Source organism: the organism of the source record quoted next, unplaced genomic scaffold, assembly GCF_019419815.1.
Source record: "Pyrus x bretschneideri cultivar Hongxiangsu unplaced genomic scaffold, Pyrus_bretschneideri_v1 Contig21, whole genome shotgun sequence".
NCBI lineage: Eukaryota > Viridiplantae > Streptophyta > Magnoliopsida > Rosales > Rosaceae > Pyrus > Pyrus x bretschneideri.
Genome location: NW_025999513.1, coordinates 1462153 through 1482018, shown reverse-complemented (window position 1 = coordinate 1482018; position 19866 = coordinate 1462153). Strand labels below are relative to the sequence as shown.

General features: G+C 35.7%; 1 protein-coding gene and 1 pseudogene across 1 annotated transcript; both read left to right on the top strand.

The window, feature by feature from the left end:
- Positions 1-10206: 10206 nt before the first annotated feature.
- Positions 10207-11317, top strand: LOC103963688 (annotated as a pseudogene).
- A 6599-nt stretch (positions 11318-17916) lies between these two features.
- Positions 17917-19231, top strand: LOC125477462 (transcriptional regulator SUPERMAN-like). Its single transcript, XM_048584609.1, has 2 exons — positions 17917-18137; positions 18265-19231. Exon 2 carries the CDS (start codon positions 18300-18302, stop codon positions 19017-19019), a length of 720 nt encoding a protein of 239 aa, XP_048440566.1. The 5' UTR covers positions 17917-18137; positions 18265-18299; the 3' UTR covers positions 19020-19231.
- Positions 19232-19866: the final 635 nt, after the last annotated feature.

Genomic DNA, 19866 nt, shown 5'->3' with positions numbered 1-19866 from the left:
CCAAGGCTATCATAACCTTTACATAGCACCTATTTATATACAAGTTGTCAAGACCAATTCTAGTCAAAGATTATTATGTGCATTTGTACATATGACTTATAATTGATTAAAGTAAAGTTTGGTCCTTGAGTTCTTATGTACCTTAAGTGTTGATCTCATCTGACTGTCATAGATATCGTTGTTACTGTTGTGAAATTTTTTAGGAAATTGAACAAATGCTAGAAAGGGTGATATCTTGGGGTCAAGGTGGAAACACATTGCTTGCCGAGCCGAACTTGCATCATTGCAATGCATGTCACAATCTAAACCTAATATGTAAGGTGAATTGCTTATGACAGTGATGCTTTATTGAATGGTTTGGGCGGTGTGTTAATGTCGCATGGCAGGGTAATCGCATATGCCTCGTGACAGTTGAAACCTCACGAGATGAATTACCTCGCACACGATCTTGAGCTAGCAGCTATTATTTTTGCCTTGAAGATTTGGAGGCATTATTTGTATGGGGAAAAGTGCAAGTTTTTCATAGATCATAAAAGCCTCAAGTACATTTTCACCCAGAAAGATCTTAACCTTCGATAATGGAGGTGGATAGAATTGCTTAGCGACTATGATTGCATGATTGAGTATCACCCTGGTCGTGAGAACACAGTGGCAGACGCACTTAGTAGGAAATCACGTGGCCGCCTTAATGCCTTATATGCTTTCCATATTCCCCTCCTCACATAATTGAGATCCACCAGAGTGAAATTAGAGTTGGAAGATCGGGAAGAAGGTTTACTTGCTAGTTTTCAGGTTAGACTGATTTTGATAGATCACGTGCCTGAGACTCAAGCAGAGGATCCGGAGTCTTAGAAATTAATAGAGGTAGTGTCACGAGGGAAAAAGAAAGATCTCAGGATCCGAAAACCTAATGGCATGCTTATGCAGGGAGATCGAATGTATATGTCGAATATTGCAGAACTAAAGAAAGAGATACCCGATGAAGCACATATTTCGGCTTATGCGATGCATTTTGGGAGTACCAAGATGTATCACACCATTCGACCTTTCTATTACTGGCCTGGTATAAAGAGAGAAATTGTTGAATATGTGAGTCGATGGGCAATTTTTCAGCAAGTCAAAGCTGAGAGGAAGAAACCTTTTGGATTAATGCAGACATTTCCCGTTCCTCAGTGGAAATGGGAAGATATTACCTTGGACTTTATGAATAAACTTCCTCGTATGCGAAATGGTTACACTGACATTTGGGTGATAGTGGATCGGCTTACCAAGTCAACACACTTTATACCAGTTCGAGAGAAATATTCTTTAAGCCGATTAGCTGAGCTATTTATATCAGAGATTGTTAAATACCACGGGGTTTTGGTTAGTATTATTTCTGATCGAGATCCTAGGTTCACTTCTAAGTTTTAGGTGGCTTTAGGAAGCTCTTGTTCGAGATTGCTTTATAGTACAACGTATCATCCGCAGACCGATGAGCAATCTGAGAGAACTATCCAGATGCTAGAAGATATGCTGAGACCTTTAGTACTGCAGTTTGGCGAAGCTTGGCACAAGCGTTTGGATTTGATTGAGTTTGCCTACAATAACAGTTACCATTCTAGCATCTGTATGTCACCTTTCGAGGCACTCTATGGTAAGCCCTGTCATACTTCTCTATGTTGGTCAGAAGTTGGTGAGAGGGTGTTAGTGGGCCTTGAGATTGTTGATGAGACTACCCAAAATATTCAGGTAATTAAAGCTAATTTGAAAGGGGCCCAAGATTGACAAAAGAGCCTTGCCGATAAATACGCAATTGATAGAGTATATAAAGTTGGAGATTGGGTATTTCTAAAGCTATCTCCATGGAAGGGTGTAGTACGGTTCGGTAAGAAAGGTAAATTAAGTCCTCGCTACATTGGACCTTACCAAATCACTAAAGGAATCGGTAAAGTCGCCTATAGACTCGAGTTACCTCCAGAGCTATCAAAGGTGCATGACGTTTTTCACGTCTCTATTCTTCGTCATTACGTCTCTGATCCATCACACATAATACCTCCTCAGACACTATAAATTAATCCAGACTTGGCATATGACGAGAAGCCAGTGACGATCTTAGATTGGAAGGATAAAGTTCTTAGGAACAAGACTATGCGCATGGTGAAATTTTTGTGGAGGAACCATTTAGTGGAGGAGGCCATTTGGGAGACAGAGGATCATATGTGAGATTTATATCCACGCCTATTTTACTGATATTGATATGTTATTGTGCTAGTGTGCTGAAATTTCGGGGATGAAGTTTTCTTAGGGGGGTAGGTTGTGACGACCCGTCCAAAATTATTGTATATATTTCCTCCCTAAGAGTGTAAAGTGATGATAATGCCCTAGAAGCTTAGTGACGTGGATGTATGCATATATTTTTAAATTATTTTTCTCACTGACATAATTAAATTGTATGCATCGTCACAAGTGTGTTGACGTGAGTTAGGGCCGAATCGGGTTCGTAACGAAAATGTTACGGATCAATAAGTGAGATTGGGTTGGTTTTATTCCTATTTGGACTCTTTTGTGTAAGCCCTAAATTCTATAGCCCAATTAGGGCGTGAGACCATTTTAAATTGGCCAACCCGTGACCACACACATACACACACGTGCAACCTTTACCTTCTCCTTTCTTCTTTCTCTCTTTCTTTCTCGTTCGTACGACCTGAGGCCTCCAACCTTCAAACACCATCATATTTTACATATCAAACTCGAGGTTTCTATAACCATACTTTGCTCGAGCTCTAGAATCTTGTGGTACCATTTGTTAAGTGAGTTGATCTCGAAAACCCTAGAATTCAGAAACTCCAACGAAGAGCTAAAATAGCTTTGACGTGATTGTGGGTGATCCACTTGGTTTTGAGGCTTAGTAAGGCACTCACTCAACTTCCCTAGCATTTTAGACTAGTTTTGGAGAAGTTTGGACGTCCGAATAAGCACGATTATGGAATTGCAGGGTTAGCCGGTTATTCCAAGAATTTTTCTGGCCGTTTTCCATCAGTTTTAGGACTTCAAATAGGTGTGGTTGTGTTCTAGACTTCAAGAACTTCAAATCTATATAAAATTCGTGAATTTTGGTTGAGAATTGAGGGAGATATTAAGGTTTTAAGATTTTCTAGAATTGGGCATTGTAGATGGCAGCTCTGGCGAAGACCACCGGAGAAGACATAGAATATTCCATCAACTTTGACAGAATATACTAACGGCATCAGGTAAATCTAACATAATATGCTTCTATTTAACAGAATATTCCCTAACGCCGTCATGGTTTCCGTCTAACATGCCTGAGCGTGGCGGACGTGTGAGACATCAGAAAATTTTTCTAAAAATATGAGGATGCTCGTGGTGTTGAGCAGGCAACAATGGTATATTCAAACACCCCAATTGAGCAGCGTATGAGAAGTTATTACATGGTTTTGGTTATGTACTTTCGAATTAATGTTAAATTAGTTGTTTCACATATAGGTGAGACGTTTTCGAAGGACAAGCGTAGCCAAGCGAGACTCGGGGGTTACGACCCTGCTACATACCAGTGATGGGCTTTTGGTTTTCTATATATATGTATATATGTTTTACATTGCCTAGAAACTGATCTAAATGGAATTATGTTTTTAGTGCCATGTCATACTTGCATTTCATTTTAGTATATGCATTAGTATGGGTATGCATAATATTGAATAACGCTGCGGAGGCCTATGTAAGCTTCAGGTGAGTATTGTATGATGGTAGTGGTTGCATTGTGTATGGTTATACGTAGATGCATTTAGAGCTCATTATCCTGCACCCCGGTGTTAGTGCTCTCGCCTGAGGCTAGGGCACAGCCTTCACGTGATCGTTCACCTCCCGCACCATACGCTCACCATGGATCCAAATTTGGTGCCAGCCTGTCATACAGACCACATTAGGTGGTTTCGACTCATAGGTGACCCACGATTCATCGCACAACCTTCACATGATCGTAGCACTTGAGCGTACTTATTTACACCTAGCCTGTCTACTAGATCACATTAGGTGGTTCTGACTTGTGTGCAAGAATTTTTTTATGAGCTATGGGTTCAGCCGTATAGGTCACGTTAGGTGACTCCGGCTGACATATCCTTTTATATTGATTCACATCACCTGATTACATATTTATTACTAAGATACTTGACATGGCATATATTTGGTTTCATTTCTCTCGAGCATGATTTTGCATACGTATGTATTATTATTTTCTGGGAAATTATACGGGTTTATGGTGAGGGGTTATTATTTTTGGAAAGAGAAATGGTTTCAAAAAGCTTTGTTTTTGCCCACTCACGTTTTTTATTTTGCGCCCCTCCAGGTTCTAGTTAAACGTTCGTGTTGGTGGTTTACAAGGACCTACGGCGGTTCTGATAGACTCCAAATAATGTAGGAATTTCTTTCTTGTCTTTTATAATTAATATTTAGCTAGCTAGACTGCATCTACCTATGTTCTGACTATGTGTATTTATACTTTAAACACTTCTACTCGCACTTGTGTATGTATCTAGTGTAAACTAGCTAGTTTGGTTTTTATTTACCCACATTTTCATATCTTTATCACTTTCACATTGCGCACATGGCTACGTCATCCTCACGTGATGGCCATCACGCTTCGATTCAGGTCAGGGTGTGTCATCATAGGGTGATCCCCAACTGCAATAGGAAAGCCCCAAAAAAGCAAATAGCAGTAGACGCTTACATGCATCATCCTAAAGCTACACCTCCCATCAAACCTTTCACAAGATTACTACTTAAAACCCAACTTTTCTTTCTTCTTCAGAATACATTCATCTTCTCCATCAAAACCCACTTCCTAGAAATCCCAAAAACTCATTTTCGATCCTTTAAGATTTTAGTGTTTTCATCTCCAATGGCAACTTCCTCTTCTTCCCGCTAAGAAAACCCAAAGACCAAAAGGGTCCAATTTCTGTTGGACCCCACCTCCTACTAACAGATGTAGAAATAGAAACAACTTCCGAAACGAAGGGGACTAAACAGGAACAAGAGGGATCCACCGAAGAAGATCCTTCCCCTTCCCTTTTTTCGGAAGAAAAGGAGGATACGGACAAAATCGATGAAACGAAAGAGATCCGAGTGAATGGAAAGGAAAAAACAAAGGATCAATTCCACTTTAAAGAAACACGGTATAAAAAAAGACCCGTTTATGAAACTTATTATCTGGATGGGAATCAAGAACAAGAAAATTCAAAGTTAGAAATATTAAAAAAAAGAGATATCTTCTGGTTTGAAAAACCTATTGTGACTATTCTTTTCGACTATAAACGTTGGAACCGTCCGTTACGATATATAAAAAACAGTCGATTTGAAAAGTCTGTAAGAAATGAAATGTCACAATATTTTTTTTCTACATGCCAAAGTGATGGAAAAGAAAGAATATCTTTTACGTACCCACCCAGTTTAGCAACTTTTTTTGAAATGATACAAAGAAAGATGTCTCTGTTCACAAAAGAAACATTCCCCTCTAATGAATTTTATAATCATTGGAGTTATACCAACGAACATAAAAAGAAAAACCTAAGGAAGCCCTTGTTATGAATGTACTCGAAAAAAGAACTAGATTGTGTACTGATAAGACTCAAAAAGAATACTTACCAAAAATATATGATCCTTTCGTCAATGGACCCTACCGCGGACGAATCAAAAAATTGTTTACACTCTCAAGCATAAATGAAGCTTCTGTAAAAAATTACAAGATTTGGATAAATAAAATTCATGGTATCCTTCTTATTATTAATTACTTAGAATTTGAACAAAAAATAAATTCATTTGATAGAAAATCATTAACAACAGAAATTTTTTATTTATTAAATTTAATCAATGAATTGGTTGTAAAATACACATCAAATTTAAATTTTAAAAGACTTTTTTTAGTTACAGAACACGAACAAGTAAGAATTGATTCAGAGGATCGAATCAAAATTTTAAAATTATTATTTGATGCAATTAGAACTGTTCCCAACGATAAAATGATTAAAAAAAAATCTATTGGAATAAAAGAAATTAATAAAAAAGTTCCTCGATGGTCATACAAATTAATCAACGATTTTGAACAACAGGAGGGGGAAACCGAAGAAACTGTGGTAGAGGATCATCAGATTCGTTCAAGAAAATCCAAACGTGTAGTGATTTTTACTGATAACCAACAAAATACGGATGCTTATACTAATACCAAAGAAACTAATAATACTGATCAAACAGGCGAAGTTGCTTTGATACGTTATTCCCAACAATCGGATTTTCGTCGAGACATAATCAAAGGCTCCATGCGTGCTCAAAGACGTAAAACAGTTACTTGGAAACTCTTTGAAGCAAATGCGCATTCCCCTCTTTTTTTGGACCGAATAGACAAATCTTTTTTTTTTTTTTTTGATATTTCTGAACGGATGAAAAATATTTTTAGAAATTGGATGTGGAAAAACACAGAATTCACAAAAAAGAAGAAGACAAAAGAAAGGAGAAAGTGCGTATACAAATAGCGGAAGCCTGGGATAGTATTTTACTTGCTCAAGTAATGAGAGGTTTTTTATTAGTAACCCAATCAATTCTTAGAAAATATATTATATTACCTTCATTGATAATAGCTAAAAATATCGTCCGTATACTATTATTTCAATTTCCGGAATGGTATGAGGACTTAAAGGATTGGAATAGAGAAATGCATGTTAAATGTACCTATAACGGCGTTCAATTATCAGAAAAAGAATTTCCAAAAAACTGGTTAACAGACGGCATTCAGATCAAGATCCTATTTCCTTTTCGTCTTAAACCTTGGCACAGAAAAAGCAAGGTCAAAAAAATGATTTTTGTTTTTTAACAATTTTTGGAATGGAAGCTGAACTACCTTTTGGTTCTCCCAGAAAAAAACTTTCATTTTTTGAACCGATTTTAAAAGAACTCAAAAAAAAAATTAAAAAATTGCAAAAGAAATGTTTTATAATTCTAGGAATTTTTAAAGAACAAACAAAATTGTTTCTAAATGTCTCAAAAAAACCAAAAAAATGGATCATTAAAAACATTCTGTTTATAAAAGAAATAATAAAAGAACTCTCAAAAATAAACCCAATTATATTATTTGGATTGAGAGAAATAGAAGTATATGAATTGAGTGAAATTAAAAAAGATTCAATAATCAGTAATCGGATGATTCAGGAATCGTCCATTCAAATTAGATCTCAGGATTGGACAAATTATTCATTAACAGAAAAAAAAATGCAAGATCTGACTGATAGAATAAACACAATCATAAAGCAAATAGAAAAAATTACAAAAGACAAGAAAAAGGGATTTATAACTTCAGATAGAAATTTGAGTTCTAACAAAATAAGTTATGATGATAAAAGATTGGAATCACAAAAAAATATTTGGCAGATATTAAAAAGAAGAACTGCTCGATTAATCCGTAAATCCCATTATTTTATAATATTTTTCATTGAAAAGATATACATAGATATCTTTCTATCTATGTATATCTTTCCAATGAATACAGGAAATATTATTTAAATTATCGACCAACTCCTCGAGCATCATTGACCAACTCCTTATCAATTTCGATTCATTTCAATATGAATTGAACAACAATTCAACCGATTCAATTGACTATAATAAAAAAAAGTACGGAACAAAGGCATATTTTCTATTGTTAATAGAATGGATTGAATAGTTTCTATTTTAGACATAAACAATCTTTAATTAAAGGGAAATAAATGTAATGTAATAAAACCGAACAGAGTTTAATGTGCATTGCTAATTCTATAATTTTTTTACTGTCACACCATGACAATTGCACCTATCAAAGTGGCTAAAAGAATCTAAATGAATTCAAATGGAAGAAAAAAATATGTTGATAAATGAATTCCAATTTGTTGACTATTACTTATCAAATCTTGCTCTATAATCTGGTTTGATCTTGTAGTCCAAATAATTCTGTACCATGACGTATCCGTAATAATAATCATGAGTAAAACAAAAATACTTGTACAAACTGGCAAAGTAACCACATCCCCAATGATCCAAAGATTCAAATCTTTGTATTATTGTGAACCATTCATGAACATCACAGCAAATACAATTAAAACATTTATAGCTCCCACATAAATAAGGAGTTGTGAAGCAGCTACAAAATAAGAGTTTAATAGAATATAGAATAAGGATATACAAACAAGAACCAATCCCAATGAAAAGGCAAAATAAATGGGGTTGGTAAATAATACCACCCCCATACCTCCTAGTATAAGAATCGATCCTAGAAATACTAAAAGAAAATCATGTATTGGTCCGGGCAAATCCATTATATGTAAAATAAGAGATAAATAAATAGAAATGTTTTTCATGACCTTATTGATGAGACCCGACAAGAAATTTATTTTATTTATTTATTTATTTTTTTTTATGATTTTTGAGCAATTCCTAATTTAATCCTAAGTAAATAAATACTAAGGGATATGAATAAATGTGAGTACTATTATTGGACTAATTTCATTCTTTATCTGAAAGAGTCGTTCTAATTCTAAACGATATATTTTTCAACAATTATGGATATATTAATTAATGGATTTTCAATCCAAATTAAGACGCGTTTCTTACCAACCAATCAATAGTTGGTATTTGTAGTTATTGACCAAACAACACGAAAGAAACCTAAATTCCTTCTATATTAGTTATTAGTAAAGTAATTATAAATTATTCGTTAATAAGAGATTTACTTATTTATTTGAGGTGAATTCAAAATTGTTCGAATTGTATAATCGTCAATTACTGACATTGGTAAATGATCCAAAGCAATTTGATTATAATTCAATTCGTGACAATCATAAGTAGAAAGTTCATATTCTTCAATCATTGATAAACAATTTGTTGGACAATACTCAACGTAATTACCACAAAATATACAGACTTCGAAATCAATACTGTAATTAAGCAGTTGTTCCTTGCGAATATCAGTTTCCAATTTCCAATCAACAACGGGTAGATCTATAAGACATACACGAATGCATACTTCACAAGCAATACATTTATCAAATTCAAAATGGATTCGACCGTGGAAACGCTCTGCGGTGATTGATTTTTCATAAGGATATTGAATAGTTACGGGTAAACGATTTGCGTGGGATAAAGTAATCATGAAACATTGACCAATGTACCTTGCAACTCGTACTGTTTGTTGACCATAATTCATGAACCCAGTTACCATAGAGAACATATCGTTAATATATATGAATAGTTTTATGTTTGTTTATTTCTCTTGTTTGAGACACGTTGTGAATATAAAATGTTACTTTACAGTGAAAAGAGTTGGAAAGAAGTTGTTAATAATAGATTACCGAGAGAAAGAGGTAAAAGAAATTTCCATCCAAGATTCAATAGTTGGTCCATTCTTAGCCTCGGTAAAGTCCATCTTGTGGTGATAAGAATGAACAAGAACAAATAAGTTTTAGCTAATGTAATAAAGATACCAATTATCGCTCCAAAAACTCCACATGTTTTATTTATTTCAAAAAGCTCAAAAACATATATGTCCGGAATAGATATATTCCAACCTCCCAAGTAAAGAACTGTTACAAATAATGAAGAAACCAATAGGGTTAGATAGGAAGCAACATAAAATAACGCAAATTTTGTACCCGAGTATTCGGTTTGATAACTTGCTACTAACTCTTCTTCTGCTTCTGGTAAATCAAAAGGTAATCTCTCACATTCTACTAGGGAAGAAATAATAAAAATGATAAACCCTATAGGCCGACGCCACAAATTTCATCCCCAAAAACCATATTTTGATTGCACCTCAGCAATATCAATTGTACTTGAACTGTTAGATAATTATAGTTGGTGATAGCATCACTGTTACCATCGCTATTATAGAACCGTACATGAAATTTTCACCTCATACGGCTCCTTGAAGGCCATAAATAAATAGAGACCGCGTCAGTATTCTTTTTTGAATCTTGATATGTTTGTAGGATGGATAACTATGGGCCGGTCCCAAATTAGACCAATGAATTATGTCTGTTATAATTATTTTAATTCAAAATTAAATAAAAAAAAAATACTTCTGAATTGATCTCATCCTTTCTTTAATTTAATAATTTCAGTAATAATTTCAATTCCTCTTTCTTCAGTAATAACTTAACTGTTCAATAAAATACTCATTGTGAAAATATCATTGTTGAAATTGGATACGGAAGCAGCTTTGTCGTCCACAAGGCCGTCTCCACCGCCATGAATTCTACTATCGTCGCCATCAAGTCCATCTCGACCAATCCTGGGCCCATTTTGCTTGCACTAAGACTCTGTTTCTTCTTTCCCACCCCAAAATTCTTTCTATGCATTGATCATTCACCATCGACCACCGTCTTTGGATGGTTAAGCCGTTCATGTCCGCTAGTTCTCTGCAATCCATAATCTTCTCTGCTTTACCAGAAAGATTGCTAGAGCCCTGCATTGCTATCGTTCTCAAGGAGACGTTAAACGCCATGTCGTATCTTCACAATCAGGGCCACCTCCACAGAGACATCAAGACCGAAAATATATTGATTGATTCTGATGGGTCCGTCTAGCTCGCCGATTTCGGGGTCTCTTCTTCTGTCTACGAGGCCAATTCAGCTGCGGAGTCGTCTACTCGGCTAACTGACATCGCTAGAACACTGTACTGGATGGAACCTGAGGTGATATATTCGCACAATGGGAGTGAAAACAATGCCGATATTTGGTCGTTTGGGATCACGGCGCTGGAATTGGCTCGTGGCGGCCTTCTGCCGTCAAAGTCTCTGCTTCTGAAGATAACTAAAATGTTATGGCTTTCAGATTACGAAACCCAGAACAAAGCTTTCAAGAACAAGAAGTTCTCTAAGGCTTTCAAAGACTTGGTGGGTTCTTGCCTAGATCAAGACCAGGGGAAGAGACCGATGGCAGAGAGGCTGCTGAGGCACTCATTTTTCAAGAATTGCAGGGGAAGAGATTCTTTGATGATGAATGTGCTTCTGGGTTTGCCGAGCGTTGAAGAGAGGTTCAAGAGGAAGAGGAAGATGATGAAGGGGAGTTGGTGAGGCAGAGGGCTAGGGATATGAGATTTAGCCGCGGGAAATTCAATGAGGATGAGTTTGATATCGACCCGATTTTTCCAACTCAATCTTCTTGCAGCGATTTGGTTTTTCCGACTGAGTCATTCAATGATTCAGTTGTGAAAATGGTAAGATTTGGTGGGGAAACCGGCCGTCACTCAACCGAGTTCACCAAGTGGAGCTTGGGAGGACGAGGGCTATATGGGTGCTAATAGTCAGAGAGGAGCAAATAAGGCAGGTGATTGAAAGGCTGAGGACAGAGCTGGACAATGAGAGGGAAAAGAATTTCCGGTTGGAAATGGAATTGGGATTTGTCAGGATTCAAATTTCTGCTGAAAACAATGATGTCACTGCTACTGAAAATTGTTCTTTTTGTACATGGATTAGAAATTGCTTCATGCTCAAGAATGTTTTCTTAAAAAATAGGGAAGTATTACTAATATGTTCTTGAAGTGAAATATATGCTGCATAAGTCATGATTTTCATAATTGGTTTAAGGCTTGGTGTTATTTCTTAAATTCTGTTTTGTTTTGCAAGATATGATTATTTAATATTTTAGAAAATTTGGTTTAGGTATATAAATAATTTCATATTCGGGCATAGGTCGATGATAACGTGTGTTTTGCTGTGTTTAGGAATTGAGTTTTAATTAGCACAAGTGAAACTAGCTTTGGGTTGAAGCTTGGATCCTCTGTTTTCTCCTTGTTATTACATTAGGTTGTTAAATGAAACAGCTTTGTTTTTTGGCCTTCTAGTGGAACTAACGGAAGAAAAAAGGAGAAGAAAAAAGCCAAATGGATCAATTGGCTGGGTTGGGGCCATAAGTGAACCTTTTGCCACTCAATGACTTTTGTCTATATGACTATGAACCTCATATGCAAATGAGCCAGTCGAAAAGAAAACTCTAAGTCGATTTATTTTCTCAGCAAGAACATGATAAAATATTTAACTTTATAGCCACAACAATTTTTTTACGAACTTTTGTTTTGTTTTCTTGTCAAGCATCCAATCTTAAACAAATTGGCTCTAAAAAGCCCAAGATTTCACTATTTGACCTGAAATACACACAAGAATCTTACTTATATTATGTGTGACATTTTTTTGCAAGTAACACATGAAATTTTTTTGTAAGAAACAGAGGAGACAAAGCATGATATCATGCTCTTAGAGCAATTTCACTAGGGGTGGGCAAACGGATCAGGACCCGCAGTGCGGGGCGGGTATAGCCGGTTTGGGGCAGGTTCGAATTTAGTAGAAGAGAAACGGGACGGGGCGGGGTGGGGCATGGGTATTTACGAGGCGGGGTAGGTCCAAAATTTTAGTATCCCGAAGCCCCAGACCGACCCGTTTATAACATACCAAAAGCATATTTGAGCTTCGGCATCCACCATTTCTCTCAATCCCTCCCTTATTTCTAGAACTCTCTCCTTCCTTCAAACTTTTTCACACATGCCACAGACCTCTGCACTCACGACCCTCAAATTTCTCTTGGACCCGACGCCCAAAGGTAAATTTTAGTCTCATCATTCTTTGATTTTGTTTCTAATGTTTAGATTAAGGAAAAATTGAAGGACAATGTCTCTTGCATGTTGTTATTTGTGTAGGGATCTTGTAATCGAAGGGTATAAACTCAGATCCCTTTTGTTGATTTTGAAAAGGAATTAGAGACAAAGTGGAACCCATTGATTTTGAGTCTAATATTGAAATGGTATAAACCTAGATCCCTTTGTTGATTTTGGATAAATGGTGCCATGATTTTATATGTATGGATCCACGGGTCCAAAAATTTGTTGTCTCAAAAAATTTGTTGAATCAAATGATGCCTGAATCATTTTGGTCCCCAAAAACTTTGTTCTTTGTCTTATTTGTGAGTCCATGATTTTATGTGCATGCATCCATAACTCTGTAGATCTATTGATATGCCTTGCTGGAGCAGCGAGCTCCGTCGTGGTGGTTTGCCTTGATGCTTCAGTGCAGTGAACCAGAGAGAGGGAGGTCGAGAAAGTTCAGATTTTGCCCTTGTTTCTGGTCCAACAAATGAGTGGTGGTGGATGGATGGTGTTGAACCTTGGGCGGGGATGGTAAAAATTCAGGATTTTTTAAAAAAAAAAAAAAAAGACCCGTGGAGCCGGTCCGTTTCAAACAGGCTGGGTTAGGTCCGGTTCCCGTATTAAAATTTGTTGTACCCACCCCAGCTGGGCCCTTTTCTTTTAAAACTGGGTCCAGTCTGGTCCGTTTAAATTTGGACCCGGCTTGGCCCATGCCCAGCCCTAATTTCACCCCTTGCCAAATGACAAGGGCAAGGGATTCTCAATTTCCCTTTAACCTAAAAACCTCCTCAAGTGACCTAAATGTGTGAGGGCAAATGGTGGCCAAGCCCAGTGCGACCCAATGCTCGTGCAAGAATTGTCCAGCCAGCCTTCTGCTTGCTTGCAAGAATTGCCCGACCCAATGACCTTAGCCACGTTTACTATTTTTTTGTGTCCGGTGCGCATCTTACACACGCAATAAAGAGAGTAGGCCATCATCTGTTGTCATGGGCCCCAACTTGTAAAAGAAACCTAGTCCCCCTAACGGCAATGCACGTGACATTCTATGGGACCATTGAATTTGAATCGTTTACAAAATTCAACGGCCGAAATTAAATCGAGTTAAAATTTAAAAATTAAAAAAAAATGAATAAAAGTTTAAAAAAATCGGAAAAAATAAAGAGAATTCAGAAAAAAAAATTCAAAAGCATATTTCTAAAAGCACAAAAAAATGCTTTGCAATTTCACAGTTTATTTGACGTTCATTGAAAAGAGTTTACAAAATTTATTAAATAACTTTTAGGGTTGTAATACATTTAATTATGCATTAAAAATAAAAAATTATTTTTTGATTAGTGATCATCCTTGTTCTTACCCAAGAAGTGGAGTTTCACAAAAACAATTACTTTTCAAGGTGACTAATAAAGGCAACCATTGTCATTGGCCTTACCCTTGCCCTTTCCCAATTGGTGTAATTGCTCTAATAGCATGCTAGCTAAAATGTGAAAATCCAAGCCAAACCAATTAGCAAGCACTTGATGGTACTAGTCTAGTAGTATTCATCTTCACTTGTATGTGAGAGATTTTAGGTTCGATTATCGTCAAATGCGAATTTGAATCACATTATTGCTAACCCATTGTGAGGCTAAGCCCACCAGCCCTCCGTTTCAGTGTAAATAATATCGATTGTTCAAAAAAAAAAAAAAGCCAAATCAATTAGCAACGGGTGGAGATGCCCATAATCTTTAAAGCTCTTATGCCAAACTTCCATTTTTTGACATAAGATACTAATCACGCTGGACTTCTATGTGGAAAACTCTCGAAACATAATAACACTACTCCATTCTGAAAAAAAAATTAAAACAAGGCACTCTTTACGGGTTTATCCCACCTTTAAATTGTAGGATAGGAAGGCTTTCCTCCCTTCTATAAAACATCCTCGCCTCCATTAAAAATGATTCATCTTTTACGACCATTTTACCTTAAGCTAAAGCTTTGTAAAATGTGGTTTCCGTTGGTTATCGGAAAAGTATGCACACCGAATTGAAAATTATGCTTAACCAAGTTCAAATTAACTAAGCAATAAATGTATGATTTACTTGTGTTAATTGGGAACCATGGTTCTTCAATTTTCTTGTTCATTTAACTTATTTTCCTAGATATATCACAGTTTTGACACACACATAGGAGAAATTTTTCAATGTGATTGTTACACAGGATGGTACACCACGTATTACTATATAAATAGTAGGATATGTATGTTAAAAAGTTAATAACTTAAAAAATAAAAATTTTCACCACTTATATAAAAACACGTGATATACCCCGTGTTTCAGTTACAATGAAAAATTTCTCCACACAGAGATCGTGTGATGGGAGGTTTTCTTTTTCCTGGTTTTTCTTGGCTTTATTGAGACAAGAGAGGCCAGTCCAAGGATTTCAACTTTGATGAGACAGCATGGAGAACCCTGTAATTTTGATGACTGACAAATATATGATTAAGCTCCAATAGGCCTCCATATATATAGTCATCGTTTCGTCTGTTTCTCATTGTCCCTAATGCATAAACATGGTAATTATCAATAACAAAATCCCCATTAGTTATTGCAGCAGACAAAGATTTCATCGGCTATGCTGCTTGCATGGTACAAATATTAATATATCTGTACTGTTTCAAGAAAAAAATAAAACTATGAGTGGAACAGACGGCACCAGTTTGCACACTGCGGGTAAACCCTGCCACTCAGGCTCTAGAACCTTAGAACAATCACAAACCGTGTTTAGCATTCCATGGACTCACCTAATTGGCCAATGGGTCTTTTACTAAATCTCTGAATTTTTGGTAGGATCTTTTGGCTGTGTGGGTTTTCTGATGAAACTTTCACTCCTTTTTTACCACAAAATGCAAAGAAGCAATCTGCGTACACTCAGATTTCTTTTCTTTTGAGACATTGAGAGTGTGTAAACCAATGCATTCACTTATCTTTGAATATATATATATACACATGTATATATTATACTTAAAAGTATCTGGAAACAACATGTAAAGCAGTTTAGCAACTCAACCTACAACTTATCAGCCAGCCTATATGCAATGTAACATGCGTGCGTAATTGGAAAATAAAACAAGAGGTCAAGAAAATATGGAAGGTATATATATAGAAGCGGAAAGAAACCTTAATTTATTTTCCGATTGAAAGAAATTTTATCTGGCACTAGTAATATGATGAACTAATGATATTCTTGTGTAGTTGTGAGTGAGATGTTTAAGACTAGACTCAGCTGAAGGTGAATTTGATACAAGATTATTATGATTGACTAATTGTGTATCTTCTTAACTGTACCAAGATTATACAGAATATGTAGAAGATCTCAAAGAAGAAGAAAAATATATACGAAGAAAACTTAGATAAGAAGAAAGAGAATTCTGTATATTCCATTCATGAATGGTTGATTTGTTACAGAATGGTTGATTTGTTACAAAATGAGCTCAATCCACTCTTTTGTACGAGCATAACTGCGTCTCTTACACTCTGCGCTAAACTAACCAATTTTATCCAATACTAGTAATGGCATCGCAATCTTATCTTAATACAATCTCACCCATACTAATGATGACATGGCACTCCTTATCAGTCAATGTTGGTCAACATTAGCCAAAATTTCCCGTCCCTTGGTGTAGAATATTATTTCATATATGTTCTTTTACGAACAAAAGTTACAAATTCTTCTCAAGCTATTATGCATAAATAAATAACATGAAGGAATGAAACTACAATGTTCCATTAAATTTACGAGTGATGTTAAAGGTACCACACTTTCTACGCACATTTTTAGTGAATTGTATTATAAGATAAGTATGGTACGTATGTGCTAAATGATTAGGAAATTCTACAATTATCTTCAAAAAAGGGTACTACTCCCATGTTTTAATAAAATTAGATTATAATCGTTCAAGTTTACTGTCCAAAGCATAATAATGGTGATCTTATAGAATGATATTGTTTACGACACTGGCGACAAATTATTACACCATGAACATCTTGTTACAATACAAACATAAGTTATTGTTAATGAACGTCATGAAACTACCTATTATCGTTATTCACTTTTGAGCTTCATACCTTAGATATAACGGTGCTATAACAAGATGTTGATAATCAACATCTGAACTACAATAAACGTAAGTTATTGTTAGTGAATGAATCATATTATGGGAGAAGTACAATACCTATGTGCTTAATGATGGTAAGGTAAATAATAACACAGAATTACATTACTATTATTGTAGTAAGGTTTGATTTTTGATTTTTGATTTTGTTTTTTGATTTTTATGTTATAGATGCCATATTACACTATCAAGATAAGATATTATTTTTCATGAACGTAATCACTTACAAACACCTCGTTGGATTAAAGTGTACCGATATTTTGTTTAGGGTACCATAAACTATCGTCTAATCTAATGAATAACATTAAAGAAACACCTTAACCGGGCCAAGCATGCATGTGCAAATTATGGGGTTTGATGCAAATTATGGGAGTTAATTAAGAAACCTCTTAATAAAACAAGTAGTGAATGAGTCTCATAAATGACTAATGATGAATATTGGCTGAAAATTCATGCTTGTGAAATTAATGAGATCATACTTGTACACTCGTTCATTTCAACAAATTTTATACATAACTGGAAATATGGCATTTGCTTTTGTGGGAAATAGTGCATCTACCCTAGTTTCACTGGATATATATATATATATATATATATATATATATATATGTATATGTATATATATATATATATATATGCAAGGATGACCTAACATAATAAATTTAAGGGTAATGCTAGGAAAACTAATTTTTTTAAACCAAATTCGGAAATCAAATGATGTGGTTGAATTATTAATTAAGTATCTATTAATGTGCTTGTTTCTTATTGGTGACACAATATTTGGTTTGCAATTTGGTTTAAAAAATTTGATTTCCTTAACATTATCCTAAATTTAAACTTCACCAATAATTAGAAGGTTCAGCTGATGATCAAAGATCAGTTTACCAATCTAATTATATTGTGCAATTTCTTTAGAGCTAATGCTCACAAATATCGGAGCTTGGGAATAAGTTAATTAATAATATATTAGTACACGATTAGTATAATTAGAGTTTCTCAGCTACTGGCCAGTTACAATGAGACATGTACTGAAGCTCACGTACAAAGCCAATATATATGATAGTTGGGATACAAATGAATGGCATCCACAAAAACTGAGAGCTAGATTTGGCAAAAAGGTATAACCCTAGCAGACCGAGGTTCGACGTATAGTAAGCAGTGACCAAACATATGGGACACTTTCAGGGGTACCCTCCAATCGGATTTTCAGTCTTTCGTTTACAAATTTGACGGCCTTTTATTCACACAAAAACTTTAATCACTGTTCTTTCTCTCTCTCTCTCTCTGAGAGACTCAAACCCCAATACTTCATGATCAGTTTTTTTTTCTCAGGTCAGTCACCTCCCTTTAATTTATTCTTCTTTTTATGTTTCAGTTTCTCTCTATTTTTCCATGAACGAACTTTCTGAGAGATTTTGTTTGGTCATCATGCTTTTTAACTTGATATGATTTGTGCTAGCTTGTTAGGTCTGACTGATTAATCAAAGCATACGCATGGAGAAAAAGAGTTTGGTGAGCAACAGCTTGAAAGATCATGCTGGTATTGTCACCAGAACCATTAGGAGCAGCAAGACTGCCTATGAAGAAGAAGATTACAATACTGATGGGTTTTCATGGCCCCCAAGATCGTACGCTTGTAGCTTCTGCAAAAGAGAATTTAGATCTGCTCAAGCTCTTGGTGGCCATATGAATGTTCACCGAAGAGATCGAGCCAGGCTCAAAGGCTCATCCCCAAGAGACGGTCAGCACGCTAGCACTATTCTTAACCTTAACCTTAACCTCAACAAAGTGCCAAACCCTAACCCTAATTTTTCATCAACACCATCACCAACCTCACCATCCTCCTTGATTTCACCATTTAGTAGCACATTACCCTCTTTGGTATCACCATCAGCTCCTCCTTCACCTACTTTTTTGGTGTCATCTAGCGAAAATATGAAATGGGTTGTGGGAGACACCATTTTTAATCACCCTCTAAACCTCAAAGGCTCGGATCTTGGCACTAAAGTGAAGAAGAGTGCAAAATCATTTTGTGAAGTAGGAGATCGTCAACGTGATGGTTTCATTGGAGAAGAAGAACATGGGTGCATAAAGACTTTCAAGGCAGCTGATCATCCTCATCATCCGATTCTTAGGTTGGGCTTGGAGATTGGTCTGCCTGGTGACTCAAATAAGGAGGACTTAGATTTGGAACTTCGATTGGGATACTCCTAGCTTTGATTTGGACAACAAGATGAAAAAGGCCCAACAATTAGAAGAGACGTTATTTGAATCTGAGATTATTATCAGTCCAGGCAGCTTTGATTGAATTAATGTATGAATTTATGATGTTATCCCCGGGTGACTTAATTTCTATAACTTATATTTTTATATTTGGCATGCAATTTTCTATTTTATTATTAGTACATCATATTCTTGATGAATTATTTATCAAATAAGCATAGTTTTCGTTAATATCTTGATTCAGAGGGGAAAATTAGCCTACTAGTCACAGAGTTTAATTGCAGTTGATGACTGAGTTATATATGAGGTTTGACTACTGATGTCCCTTTCTTTTCCCTTTAGAAGGAGGGGGCAGTGAGTCATGAGTAAGGGAGTGAGAGAGATAGAGTCATCTAAAAATCTATGTTCTTTCTTCCTTATTTAAATTTTTTTGGTGATTTATAAATATATATAATCGTTGTTGGTTTGTGACACTTGTTAGGTTAACTGTAACTTAACAAGTGACAACACAAACAGTTGGTTTAACTATGTATGGGAAAGTAAAATGGTTCAGCTGAGGGCTTATCTTGGGATTATATATATTCTACTCCTGATGTTTTAATTATTTAAGAAAACGTACGTATAGAAGTATCTTGAGGGATGTAAGACGTGGTTGTCATATACCCAACCTAGGTCACTTACAATCAATCTAACCACTTGCAACATTCCACACGATTACTAGAGAGAGTGAGAGAGAGAGATGAACTAAAACATCATCTATCAGCAATACGAAGCATCACAATTACAGGTTTAATTGGTCTACCATTAATTTATATATGAAGAAGACTTGGAACTAAAA